Source organism: Sinocyclocheilus grahami, unplaced genomic scaffold (genome assembly GCF_001515645.1).
Source record: "Sinocyclocheilus grahami isolate Dianchi unplaced genomic scaffold, SAMN03320097.WGS_v1.1 scaffold476.1, whole genome shotgun sequence".
Classification (NCBI taxonomy): domain Eukaryota; kingdom Metazoa; phylum Chordata; class Actinopteri; order Cypriniformes; family Cyprinidae; genus Sinocyclocheilus; species Sinocyclocheilus grahami.
Window position 1 is genome coordinate 358,499 of NW_015505655.1, and position 14,182 is coordinate 372,680.

The 14,182-nt window shown below is 38.0% G+C and overlaps 1 protein-coding gene across 1 annotated transcript in view; it reads right to left on the reverse strand.

The window, feature by feature from the left end:
- Window positions 1-3,848: 3,848 nt before the first annotated feature.
- LOC107553624 (ATP-binding cassette sub-family A member 3-like) overlaps window positions 3,849-14,182 on the reverse strand; it is a 70,769-nt gene continuing 60,435 nt past the window's right edge. Inside the window, exons 19-28 of the mRNA XM_016235910.1 lie at window positions 12,005-12,209; window positions 10,298-10,517; window positions 10,051-10,209; window positions 9,512-9,672; window positions 9,281-9,415; window positions 8,497-8,691; window positions 8,172-8,359; window positions 4,375-4,545; window positions 4,093-4,289; window positions 3,849-4,015 (exon numbers count right to left, since the gene is read on the reverse strand). Coding sequence (XP_016091396.1) covers window positions 3,930-4,015; window positions 4,093-4,289; window positions 4,375-4,545; window positions 8,172-8,359; window positions 8,497-8,691; window positions 9,281-9,415; window positions 9,512-9,672; window positions 10,051-10,209; window positions 10,298-10,517; window positions 12,005-12,209 — 1,717 coding nt within the window. The 3' untranslated portion in view covers window positions 3,849-3,929. The remainder of the gene's footprint in view (window positions 4,016-4,092; window positions 4,290-4,374; window positions 4,546-8,171; window positions 8,360-8,496; window positions 8,692-9,280; window positions 9,416-9,511; window positions 9,673-10,050; window positions 10,210-10,297; window positions 10,518-12,004; window positions 12,210-14,182) is intronic.

The window sequence follows — 14,182 nt, forward strand, 5'->3', positions numbered from 1 at the left end:
CAACTGACAATAACCAGCACATAATGAGCACGTCTGAACTATGACACACAGAGATCTGTGACCTTTATTAAACTTAAACCCTGCGTAACCTCTCGCCTACCTTATGTGTTCAGATTAGATCTTCACTCTAATCAAAAATGTACAAATTGTTATGAGCTCCATTATTCATTTTGTATGTATTATAAACTTTATAAGAATTTAATCAGACACACACACAAATCATCAGTGTTTTTGGATGAGTATTAAAACCAAATGTAAGGATGGATTTGACCAAAACTGAATTCAAGATTCCTATCCTGTAATCAAACAATAAAACTCACTAATCTGGAGAGAGGATCTACAGCTGGCCCAATCTCATCCCCCCCACCCATGCTGAGTTCCTGACTCCTCGCACCCTCTCCTTCCCCTCAGGTCTCAGTCAGTCATGCAAATTTCACAAATCCATCGTTTCAAGCTGTTTCATGTGTGGTCAATATACTGTAAATACTTCAGGTGCGACTGGAAGGTGGTTTCACTCTCGCATCAGCAGAACAGGCAAGAATAAAGAAAACAAAACCTGTTCTTCTGGTGTGGGAGATGCCCCAATAAAGATCTTTGATAACATTTGCTTTCATCCCCAAAACTAGGTGTGTGACCTTTTGGGTTACGAGATCCTAACAAACCAAAAGGTCTTTTATGCTTTTACAACTGATTTGAAGATTTCTTTGTTCTGGTTTGGGTATAGCCTATAAGCGAAGTGGCAAAACACTGCTTTGGAATTCTGTAACCAGAAAACCCCGACACAGTGTGTGTGTGTGTGAGTCTCTGGAGCTCTGCACTAGAACTCTCACATGCTGCTGTGTGTCTCACTGCTGTCAGGTATGCATCTCTCACTCTTAAGATTCATCTTTGAGCAATTGATGTTATGTATTTATCTGAATTGGAACTGAATGTAACTCTAAATTGGATTCTCATTGTTTAATTATGTAATTGGCACATTTTGTATTAAAGGTGACATATCATGAAAATGTCATGAAAAGACTTTTCCAGGTTTTAAGTGCTATAATCAGGTCCCCGGTGCATCTACCAACCAAGGAAACGTGAAAAAGATTAACCCAGTAACTTTGTTTTGGTAAGACTTTTTCTGCAAGCGTCTGAAAAAAACAACGCGTCTGATTTCGCTCCCTTGGTGACGTAGCAAAGGGATCTCATTATAATATTACCGCCCCTTAATCTGTAAGTTTACACCCATGGCGCCGTCATTTGATTTCGCAAGCGACAACGGTGTACCAGCTCTAATGCCATGGCGAAAGTTTGAGCAAAACATGCTAACTGTTCTGTCTTTGGCTGCACAGACGAGCACAGAACACTATTTAGAGTCCCAGCCTCAGAGGAGACAAGAGAGCAGTGGATTTATTGATTTATTTACTGTATATTGTTCTGCTGCCACATAGATCTAAAATAAACAAGCGATTTATTTCCCAGCTGTTTACTTTCACAGACATAACCGACATTGTAACTCGTGTGTTTTTAACTTAAACTTAGTACTCACATGCTGTGACAGCCGCTTTCTGTCCGTGTGCTTCGGATGTGTGCGCACAGAGAACCTTATATATGAAGTTTAAACTCTTATGGTTTAAAACGCATGATTTCAGCACGATAAACATGATAATCAGAACCAAAACAGATGTTTTTAGCAGATACGAGCTGTAATGGCACAGCTCTATTCTGGAAAAGGGAGCGGGGAGTAGCAGCTCATTTGCATTTAAAGACAGGCCTGAAAAACAGCTTCTGCTTCCACTCAAAATAGGCATTTTCAAAATGATATAATAAATGATCTGTGGAGTATTTTGAGCTGAAACACACAGACAGTGTGTCACAGACACATTTTGGGGACACCAGAGACTTATATTACATATTGTAAAAAGGGGCATAATATGTCACCTTTTGTATTAAGATTATAATTTTCAGAATTAAACATACAGTAAATAGGCTATCATATTCTATTTGACATTAGGCTGACGTCACATTCCGTGATAATGTGCTTTATATTCAAATTGTCAGGTTATATCTGCATTCTGAGCCGTTTCGGGAAATTGAGCTTCAAAGTTTTTTCATTCCATATAGTGATATGGGGAACAAGTTTCTTTCATACATCAGTCCCAAAATGTACACAACTTTAAAAAAACAAACAAACAAACATCATCACCTAATATAAATAAGTTGTCACAGAATAGCAATATGTGAAAAAATCAATTTTGACAAAAATGGCAGATAGAACCTTATAATTCCAGTGTGACGAAATGTTCGACCAGACTATCGAACTATCAGACGATCAAATTACATTTCTCAATTTTATATATTATATATAATTACACACGCACAAATTATGTTAGCACAAAGTTCATGAGTGCATCTCTCATCTCACCTCTGACACACCTGGAGTGACTTCAGACCGGCTTTCACAGACCTGATTAGGCAATGTAGCATTTCATCTAAAAAATGATTCACCTTCTTAGCAGAAAACACTTGCAGTATCTTTTGAAATGTACAACAAAAGTTGTACATGCAATCTAACTCTACTTCGGTGCAAACTCATCCGTCACATAATAGAAGCAAGACAAATTAGATAGATGTCAAAGTGGACAGCTTGTGTAACGCATATTCTTAAAAACCATTAATACAGCTGATTCCGCCAGGGGATGCTAAAAATAAAAAGGTAATTATGAGGTAATTACTTTTTTTCTTGCAATTCCGAGTCTACATCTTGCAATTATGAGCTTTTTTCTCTGAATTCAGAGTTATGTCGCAATTCACTTTTTTCCCTGACTTTTTATCTCACATTTCTGACTTGTTTCTCGCTTCAAGTTTATATCTCACGATTCTGCATTTATATCTTGCCATTCTGACTATTTTTCAGAATTGCAAGTAAAAAAAATTCCAAAATGTGAGAAAAACTCAGAATTGCGAGAAAAGGTTCTTATTATTTTTTTACATATTTACAAACCAAATACTCAAACTATAATGACAAATGTAACAATTTTTACTATTTTGCCTGTCATGTTAATCCTTTTGCATTGATCTGATGTTCATGCTCTTTAAACAAACAGTAAGCAACCGTTGGAACTGTAAATGGCAAAAACCTAGAGTGAGCAGAGGCCGGAGGGCTAGAGTGAGCGGAGGCGGCAGGCTTTAGAACTGCGCGGTCGGCGGATTCGACGAAGGAGCGTCCGGCGGGCTTGCGGCAACCACATGTGATGACCCCGCGCTGGACTCCGCTTCGTCCACGGTGAAAGCCAATCCGGCGATCCACAGCGCAAAGTTTATGTATTTCCTCAGCGACCAGCACGGATCAGCTCCAGGCATGACGAAGCAGATATCGTCCTCTTTTGGAAGACCAAACAAAGTAGTTTCGCTTTCACAACGAAACACAGCGTCTCCACGACATGGCGGCGGCGGCAACAACAATACTACAGCGAGAATAAACGTTATGACTTCTCTTTGCGAGAACATTTGGGTGGCGTTATGCAAATCTTCCCACATCGTGAGGTAGACATGTGGGGGCGTGTTAGAACGAGCTGTTTTAGGTAGGTGTGGTTGACTCTTAACTTTTATAAAGAATATCTCTTTGGATTTGAGACTTTAGTCTTTGCAACTTTACAGATCTTCTTTATGCACCAAGAGATTGTAACACTCCAAAGAGAAAGGAAAAATTTAAATCGCATCATATGACCCCTTTAAATAATTTTACAGATGTAATTATCACTTCTGGTTTATCTGTCACACTGGAAAAGGATGGTCAAGTCCTGTGCATTGCATTGTGAGAAACTCACAATTTGGTCAGTCTGGGTATATTATAAACAGAGAGCATTTGCATACTGTCTGCAGTACACATACTGCAGAAATAGTAGTATGCTATTCGGATCATCACAATGTTTAGACTGCATGTGTTAGAGACGTACCTGTGCCCAGGTGAGAGTTTTGTCAGTCAGGTGATAGTGGACCATTCCCTGGTGTTCATCCTTCAGTAAACTTCCTGCGAGAGCCATCAGGTGAAAGTTATAAAAACCGTCAAACTATCCAGTGGATATACAAAGCAGGTCATTTAAATACCTGGAAAGGTGCTTTCAATGAAGTCTTTGAAGAGCTGAAGGTCCATCTCCTCTAACTCCGTGACCACGCGGACCTTCGCCAGCAGCGTGTAACCGCTACCAAACTTGCTCTTCAGGTGCTGCGGGCTGCCCAGACATTTGAACTGGCCGTTCACCATGACAGCCAGCCGAGTACAAAGCGCCTCGCACTCCTCCATACTGCAGAGAGAGAATGAGAAAGTTTGTTCTGATGTACCATGCTTCTTTTCATTTCCCATTCATATTTGCATTATTTGTGGCTTACCTGTGTGAGGTTATGATGATGGCTTTGCCAGACTCTCTGGTGCGTGTAATTGCGTCCCAAAGCAGCCGTCTGGCCACAGGGTCCATGCCAGTAGATGGCTCGTCCAGGAAGATCACAGGCGGCCCACCGATTAGAGCCATGCCTGCACTCAACTTCCTCTTATTGCCGCCACTGTGTAGGATCCAATAGACAACTTAGAATACACCGTAACAGCATATAACAAAAATTATTTAACTTCTGACATTCAGAGTCTTCCTGTTGCATCTGTTTCCTTACACTTCAATAAACTAGTCTATCATATTCACTCATGCATTTATCTAAACATCAATCCATCATATCTAACATTCCATACATGATATTAAACCATCATCTAACCATCAAACCTATCCATCATATCTAACATGATCTATATCAAATTTAACCAGCCATCATATATAGCCATGCATTCAAAATATCTCACATGATCTATATCAAATCTAGCTATACATTCATCATATTTAACCATCCATCATATCTAACCACCCACGAATCATATCTAACTATCCACAAATCATATCTAACTACACCCAAATCATACCTAACCACCCACAAATCACATCTATCCACGAATCATATCTAGCATCCATGAATCATATCTAACCACCCATGAATCATATCCAACCACCCATGAATCATATCTAACATCCATGAATCATATCTAACCACCCACGAATCATATCTATCCATTAATCATATCTAACAATCCAAAAATCATACCTAACCACCAATGAATCATATCTAACATCCATGAATCATATCTAACATCCACAAATCATATCTAACTATCCATTAATCATATCTAACAATTCAAAAATCATACCTAACCACCAATGAATCATATCTAACCATCCATGAATCATATCTAACAACCATGAATCATATCTAACATCCATGAATCATATCTAACATCCATGAATCATATCTAACCACCCACAAATCATATCTAACTATCCATTAATCATATCTAACAATCCAAAAATCATACCTAACCACCAATGAATCATATCTAACCATCCATGAATCATATCTAACCACCCACGAATCATATCTATCTAATCTATCTCGAATCATATCTAACTATCCATTAATCATATCTAACAATCCAAAAATCATACCTAACCACCAATGAATCATATCTAATCATCCACGAATCATATCTAACACCCACATATCATATCTAATAGGGCTGTGAATCTTTGGGTAGACAGCGAATCGATTAGATTCATAGGTTTTCGATTCGATTCAAGAACGATTTTTGCAAATTCAGAACGATTCAATTCAATTCGATTCACAATTAAATTTGATTCGATAAACGATTCGATTCTGCATTCTTTAAGGGCATTCACAGGATTATTTCAATGCTTCCCCTAAATTCTTTAAATGCTTAGTCAGGGGGCAAATTACACAGAAGCCTTTATGGTAGAGGAACAAAAGGGAGGAAAAAAATACACTTTTGTCCATTGTTAGATGTTAGTTTAATTATGCTATGGCATGACATGGCATATGTAGAAATTTATGTAAGCCAAGATTTTAAAAAAGAGCTTTAAAAGTATTATGTATAGCATTTTGTCACACCAGGGGTGTAGCCATCATTTCAGAAGTGACAGAAATGTCAAATACAATAATTTTATGTAGGCCTATGCATGTATTATTATTATTATTTTATATATATATATATAATATATATATATATGTATACATTTACAAGGAATTATTTTCTTATCTCTTACTTAGAATTTTCTATAAGAAATCAAATACACTGCTGGACAATAATCAATCATTTGTAATCTATAATTTTTTCCTAATGGCAATTTTATGATTGTTTTATATACTACAAACAATTATTTCAAGTTTCTGCACAGAATTAGGTAGAAAATATACTGTATGGTTTCTGTACTGTAATGAATGATGTCAATTAGCACTGCATCATTCATAAATTTTATTTATTTATTGTGTTTATTGTCTTAATGTCTCATCAGTTCATTCTGCTTTTTATACAGTTTAGCTGCAGATTCTGGCACGTCTATGAGCGCGAGATCACTTCTCTTTCAGTGCGAAAACTTCTTTATCTCATTTTCACTAAATAAAATGCTATAGTATTTAACTTCTCTCCATCGCGAATGATGATTCTGAAAGAAAACGCGCCCGATGTCTGTTTGCTATAGCAACGAACTCTACTTTCATGGATCTGATTATCAGATAAACCTCGCGCTCTTATTTCAAGGTTGTTGTTAATGCTGTGGTTATTTTAACAGTTTCCTTCGTACATTCGGTTCAACGACATTGTTAAAACTAATTTATCATTCAATGGAACTGTGCGTATGCTTTAGACACTTGAATTTTTGCTCTGTCCATGCAATAAATGTGCAGCCTTCGACTGCTCAGGTAATGTAGTCGTCGGTATGACCGAGAGCCATTGAAAAACTACAGAAAAAGTAGTACGTACTTCACTTCAGCATTACTGGCCACGAGTGTGGAGAGATCACACATCAGCTGCTCAAAAAATGTGTCAGTGAGACGAACTGAGCGCGAGCGCAATCCTGTGACAGTCACAGGCGGTAAATAGTGGAGTGCGTGAAGGAGAGATGCGAGGGCACGAACACTGTTCAAGGTCTCCATTAATTCGTGCTTGTAGTAATTTAATGTGTATATATTTTGAAAGCATTGAATTGCTATAGAAATCGCGATTCATTTGACTCTTAGCATTTTAAATCGATTACTGTCCGAAATCGACAATTCACGATTCAAAAATGTTTCAAGATTGATGCATACGTATCTTCAGGGTTTGTAATTGATGCATCGAGAAAACGAGTGAATCGTTACCCCCCTAATATCTAACCATCCACGAATCATATCTAACCATCCACGAATCATATCTAACAATCCACGAATCATATCTAACCACCCACGAATCATATCTAATTATTCACAAATCATATCTAACCACCCACAAATCATATTTAACCATCCACAAATCATAGCTAACCATCCACGAATCTTATGAATCATACCTAACCATCCACAAATCTAATCTAACCATCCATGAAGCATATCTAATATCCATAAATCATATCTCACTAGCCATTCATCATCATATCCAGCCACCCACAAATCATATCTGACTATCCATGAATCATATCATCTAATCCACAAATCATATCTAACCATCCATGAACTATATCTAACAATCCACAATTCATATCTGACCATCCACAAATCTTATCTAACCAGTCACGAATCTTATCTAACATCCATAAATCATATCTAACATCCATATATCATATGTCATTCAACCAGCCATTCATCATCATATCCAACCACCCACGAATCATATCTACACAGCCATGAAATATTTTCTGATTCATTCTTCATACATTACTCATATGTAACCCTCCATATTTCATAATTTGCCATCCATTCATTATCACATCTAACCACCTACAAATCATATTTAACCACCCATAAATCATATCGATCAGCCCAATCATATTTTACCATTCATTCCTCATCATATCTAACCACCCATTAAATATCTCTATCATAAACCAAAATCATCCTTCATTTCTAATCAACCATCAATCATACTTATCAATGCATTCATCACATCTAACCATCTATATATCATGTCTAACCCTCATCTAACCATCAAATCTAATCTTCCATCATTTCTAACCATATATTAATCATATCTAGCCACCCATCAATTATTTCTAACCATCCATCCTCTTTCTCTCAGGTCTCAGGTCTCATGTTTATACCTGTAGCTGCGGACAAGTTTGTCAGCATGAGGTTCGAGCAGCAGCGAACGCAGGATGTTTTCTACACAGGCTGTGACGTATTTCTCTGGGATGCCCCTCAGTCTGGCATACATGCTCAGGGTTTCCCGCCCTGTCATGTGATCTAGCAGCGCATCAAACTGGGGACAGTAGCCAATTCTCTGCTGCACCTGAAGTGAAGTCATATTTAGTACTGTTAATCCATTCACTTACATCAAATCTAAATATCTCTCAACTCTAAATATTAATTTGCCGTGTTAGGGATCTATTTTATATGAAATGGCAATGAGATAACAAAATGCTCAACCTTTTTCACATCTCGGAGGATGCTGTAGCCGTCAATAAAGGCATCTCCTGAAGATATGCTTTCATCGCCCGTCAACATTTTGAATGTCGTAGTCTTCCCTGCTCCATTAAATCCCAGTAAACCAAAGCACTCGCCCTTCCCAACGGCCAAAGACAAACGGTCCACTGCTAACAACGACTGCCCACCTGAATATACCTAGAGAAATACAACCACAGATTAAAAAAGGGAAAAAAGGAGCAAGGTAAAAACAATAAACTAAACACAAAACAATTTTGTCTAGTAACAAATTTGTTTGGTAAAATCCTATGACCAAATTTACATGGTATTTTCAGGGCATTGTGGCAATGAAATGCAAAACGTGCTAAGAGACTATATCACTTCCTGTTTAGCATATTTGCCAGTAACTCGGGTATTTCTGGAGAATGTTGTTGCATTCCAATATCCCATTTAGTGGATTCTGTGAGGCTTCCTTCCTAAACAATGTCCACAAAATAGCAGAAAGCCATAGAAAGGACCAGTTATAAAAAGGAGCGTGACCTTAGGCTAAATTATTCCAAAGCATGATTTTCTGCATGTTTTATGCACTTTGGCCAACAGATGGCACCACCCAACTGGTTTTGTATACTCAGGGCACTGTGGCAATGATACAGTGGAATTTGCATGTCAATGCATTAAAGCAATCCAAAATACTTTTTCAAAGAATATAAGTGGAAACTGAAACTTTGAGGTAATCACATTAACATACTGTAGTTTGGAGCCAAATAATACAATGTGAACTTCATACCTTGCTGAGCTCCTGTAGGATAAGTGGGCTGCCCACCATGGACTCAACCACTGGCTGGCACTCCAAAACTCTTTTTCTCTCCTCCGCAACATCTCTGTCCTCAGGTTGAAGAGCTTCTTCTGCCAACAGAAAAATCTGACAAAAAAAAAAAACACACCCACAGCTGTGATTGTTAGCATCCAAACCAATAAAACAGCAGCACCATATCCTGCCTTTTCTTTCCTCTCCCACCTTCTTGTGTCTCCTGCAGAGGTTGAGCAGCACATGGATGCACCGGAGCTCAATGAAGAAAAGCAGGGCGATGAAGACGACACCCTGCAGGAACATGGCCACCAGGAAGCGACCCACTCCAGGCTCATCCATGGAGAAGTAGTTTACTTGATATGTGATGTCTGCAGATGACCAGCAAAAATGCCAATGAGAATGACAACACAGTCCACATTAAGTGCGCCACATGATGCTAAACGCTCATGCTTGCACTGCTAGTTGCTTTTCAATGACGTCAGTCAATATTCAGAAGATTTACCAGCTAGCGGTGCTGGTCTTATAGCTCCATCGAGACACTAAACACAACGAATGATTTAATCATATTATACACACACAGGCTAACATATTACAGAAAAACAAAAATTCAATATCCAGGGCTTCACATTTGCATAGGCGAAGTGCCAGCACAATGCCAGAAACGGCACTGATCAGAACTGACCTAGCATGAGCTTGAACTGGATTTCAGTTCAGGTGGTTTTTCAGGGTGATTATCAGTCACTCACTGTAGTACTTGCAAATGTACTCTGCAAAGTCACTGGAGGTGCAGAAAGTGATGATCTCGTAGTTCTGATAGAACTCGCTGAAGGACATGCCCAAGCAGTAATTCGGGAAGATCAGGAAGACCTTATCCAGGAGGTGAGACAGGTCTACCAGCTTGAGCTCTGAGGGAAGACAACCACAAGTACGCAAAGTGTTTGAACAGACATTCTAGCAAGAATTGAAATGCAAGTGCGGACGTGCGTGCCTCACCAGGTATGGTCATGATGGTGACCGCGAGGAAGGTGGCTGTGCCACTGAGGATGTTGAAGATAGTGAGGCGCGTGTAAGCGGTGGCGGCCGAGGAGAACATGAAGCTGAGTAGGTACATGAGGGGAATCACCGCCCAGCCATACAGAAGCAGCAACAGCAGAACGTCCACCAGGTGGTTTTCAGCCACAAATGCTTTCACTGAAAACACCCGGAAGACCACCTAGAAATAACAAATCAGCCTCATATATCCAGGTTTTCCAAATGCCAGGTGTCGAGGCTCGAGGGAATCATCTTGAGTTTCAGCTTATTTCAAAGCATACTTTGTATTATTTTAAAGCATTTTAAGTAGTGCTGTCCAACGATTAATCGCGATTAATCACATCCAAAAAAAAAGTTTTTGTTAAAGGGGTCATATGATGTTGCTAATAATAACATTATTTTGTGTATTTGGTGTAATGAAATGTGTTTATGCAGTTTAAGGTTAAAAAAACACATTATTTTCCACATACTTGTGCTGTGATTGGCCAGCTATCCAGCGCATTGTGATTGGCTGAATACCTCAAGCGTGTGACGGAAATGTTATGCCCCTTACCATACTGTGATGCCGTGTCCTGGCACGACGAGACAAAAACATTAAAACCCATTATAAACGAGGCATTTGTTGCATCCAGTGGGGACATAATTACGGATTATAATGACTTATACTGTCTTTTTACGCATTGCGTTTCATCGAGCCGCATAAACATAAAACCATGTCTGCATTTATGATCGAAGAAATGACAAACTACAAACGCTACTCTACACTGCTCAAAACTCAGTGGGGACATAATTACGGATTATAATGACTTATACTGTCTTTTTACGCATTGCGTCTCATCGACCCGCATAAACATAAAACCATGTCTGCATTTATGATCGAAAAAATGACAAACTACAAACGCTACTCTACACTGCTCAAAACTCGCGTTTGAATCGTCAGTGGCAAATTTTTTAAATATAAAAAAACTTACTTACAGGCTGTGAGTCAGAACAGCTGGCATTGTAGTCTACTCTACCAGGATCAGGAAACAGTCCTCCGTAAAATGCGCTGGACACATCTGAATATTTGGGTTGAAATGTTCTGGAACAGTGTTGTAAATACAACTTAACCACTGATTTCTAGTCGTGTCCTCTTTTGGAAGGCCAGACTAAGTAGTTTCGCTTTCACAACGAAACACACGGCGGCCTAGCGTGAGCGGAGGCCGGTGAGCTTGAGAACGGCGGGCTTGCGGCAACCACATGTGACGACCCCAGGCTGGACTACGCTTCGTCCACGGTGAAAGCCGATCCGGTGATCTACAGCGCGAAGTTGATGTATTTCCTCAGCGACCAGCATGGATCAGCTCCAGGCATGACAAAGAGGATATCGTCCTCTTTTGGAAGACCAAACATTATGTAATCAGATTACTTTTTTCAAGTAACTAATAAAGTAATGCATTACTTTTTAATTTACAAGAAAATATCTGAGTTACTTTTTCAAATAACTTTCCCCAACACTGAACATTATATGTGTGTGGACTGTGTATATTTATTATGTACATATAAATACAAACACATGCATTTATCTATTTTAATCATTTGACAGCACTAATTTTAAGGCATTTTGCAGCACCCTTGCCTCCAGATTAAGAACCACTTACAAAACCTAGACAGTACATTTATACTGACCAGCATGAGCAGGCAGGGCAACAGGAAGTTGATGAGGTCCCACAGCAGGGCGGAGAACCAGAAGTTGGAAAGGTAGACACCGCTGACCTGCTGCACATGTTTGGACTTCACCGACCGCTCAGAGACGAGGAGCAGGGCGAAGGTGCTGGCTAATGATGCCATGCCATACATGAGGTTTATAGCGATGGCGAAGCCTGTCTGACCCCTGCAGAGACAAAAATGAGGATGAAAGACCATCTAAACGACTAGGTCTCCCAAGTGAACTTCACTTAGGGTTCTTGGTTTGTTCTGATGCCTTAGGCCAGTGGTTCTCAAACCTGTCCTGGAGTAAGTAACCCCTGCCCTACACATTTTGTATGTCTCCCTCATCTGTCACACCCGATTCATCTCATCAGCTCATTAGTGGAGACTGCAAGACCTGAAGTGGGTGTGTCAGATATAGGGAGACATACAAAATGTGCAGAGCTGGGGGTACTTCATGGAGAGGTTTGAGAACCCCTGCCTTATGATTTTTGCGATGCAGGAACACTGACAGAATCATGGAATCCAGTCATAAAAATAAAAATCAAGACATGATATGGACTAGTGTCTATGAATATTAAACTGCTATTTGAGTATGAAGTCTGTTCTAATGCATGTGTAAATGAGTGGCACGGTTTCATCTACTACACGTACTAAAGCACGCGTGATGTTCGTGGTGTTTTTAGCATCAGCCATCTCACTATATGAGGACATGAACACATGAGAGTCACTTTACCCGCAATTTAACCATTTCATTTGAGAAAACTATCGTCAGACACACTGAAACTCAAAGGTCTTCACTACAACCTGTCAAAATAAAACTTCAGTTTAACTTAAAGAAATTATGACATAAAATGTTTACTTCTCAAAACAATATATTAAAACATTAAGGAATAACATACAATATCACATTGTTTTTGCCCATATTTTAATTTAAACAGTAAACCTCTGTTGTGCAGCACTTTGCTAAAAATAAAACGGTTCGTAAAATGTTAATTTGATTACATTTTAAAAGATTAATTAAATTGTTCTAGTTTTATATTGACATTTAGCACTATCGAGAAACTTTCCTGATCCCGCCCCCCTCTCTCTCTCCCACTTCGCTTCCTGTCATCATACTGTCCTATCATGCTAATGCTAAAAATAAAAAAATAAATAAAAAAAGTTTAAGTTTTATGAATTAATTAGATTACCACCATTTTTATAATACATTTGTATTAAACCATAAATAAACAGAATCTAGGAAAATTTAAAAAGAATTTCTGAAAATAAATATAGTAAATAAATAAATGTTGTTTTATCTTGTTTTGTTGTTACATTAGAGTTAAAAGTTTTTACTCAAATGACATTAACAAACCCATCTGTAAAAACCTTCTAAATATAGAAAGATAAATATAGATTTAGTGTATTTAAGTCCTCTGAAGTAGAGATATGTATTATAAATAAAATCTACAGATGCAAACAGATGAAATGTAATGAAAAATAAACACTTGATGTTTTCTTTCCACTAGTATGGCATGTTTAGGAGGCAAAATATATATATAATATTAATAATGAACTTATTTTGCCAAAACAGTATTACCAAAAAAGAGAAATGTAATATGATTTTCCTAAATAAAAGAAAAAGTGACTACACAAAAGTCTGACACTCAGGAAATAAGCCATCATTTGGATCAAACCATAAAGCAATTGCATGAAAATTATTAAACATAAATATATGTCTGTAATTTATAGGAAAAAAAGTTTATCAATAAATACTAATCCCTACTGAGAAATAATTTAGGCTTTATTTTATTATATTATTAAATTTATGAAATAATTACATCTATTTTATTTGATGTTTATGCTAGAGAAAAAATTCACACAAATCAGGGTATTAAACTATATACTGTATATATGAAACATTCACTATTAACATTTAATTTGACCTAGTGAGATGGATGAACAACATTTTATGAAGGTAATTTTCAACAAGTTTCAAGCCCTATTTTGACATTCTTACATACAGGAAAACTTACAGTGGCATTTAGAGGTGCTAGAGAAATAATATACTAAATATACATGATAATATTTATGACCATGTGAATAGTGCTTGTGTATATATATAAGTCGTTGTCAGGATGCCAAGTCAAAAGGGTCCACAAGTCTCTATAATAT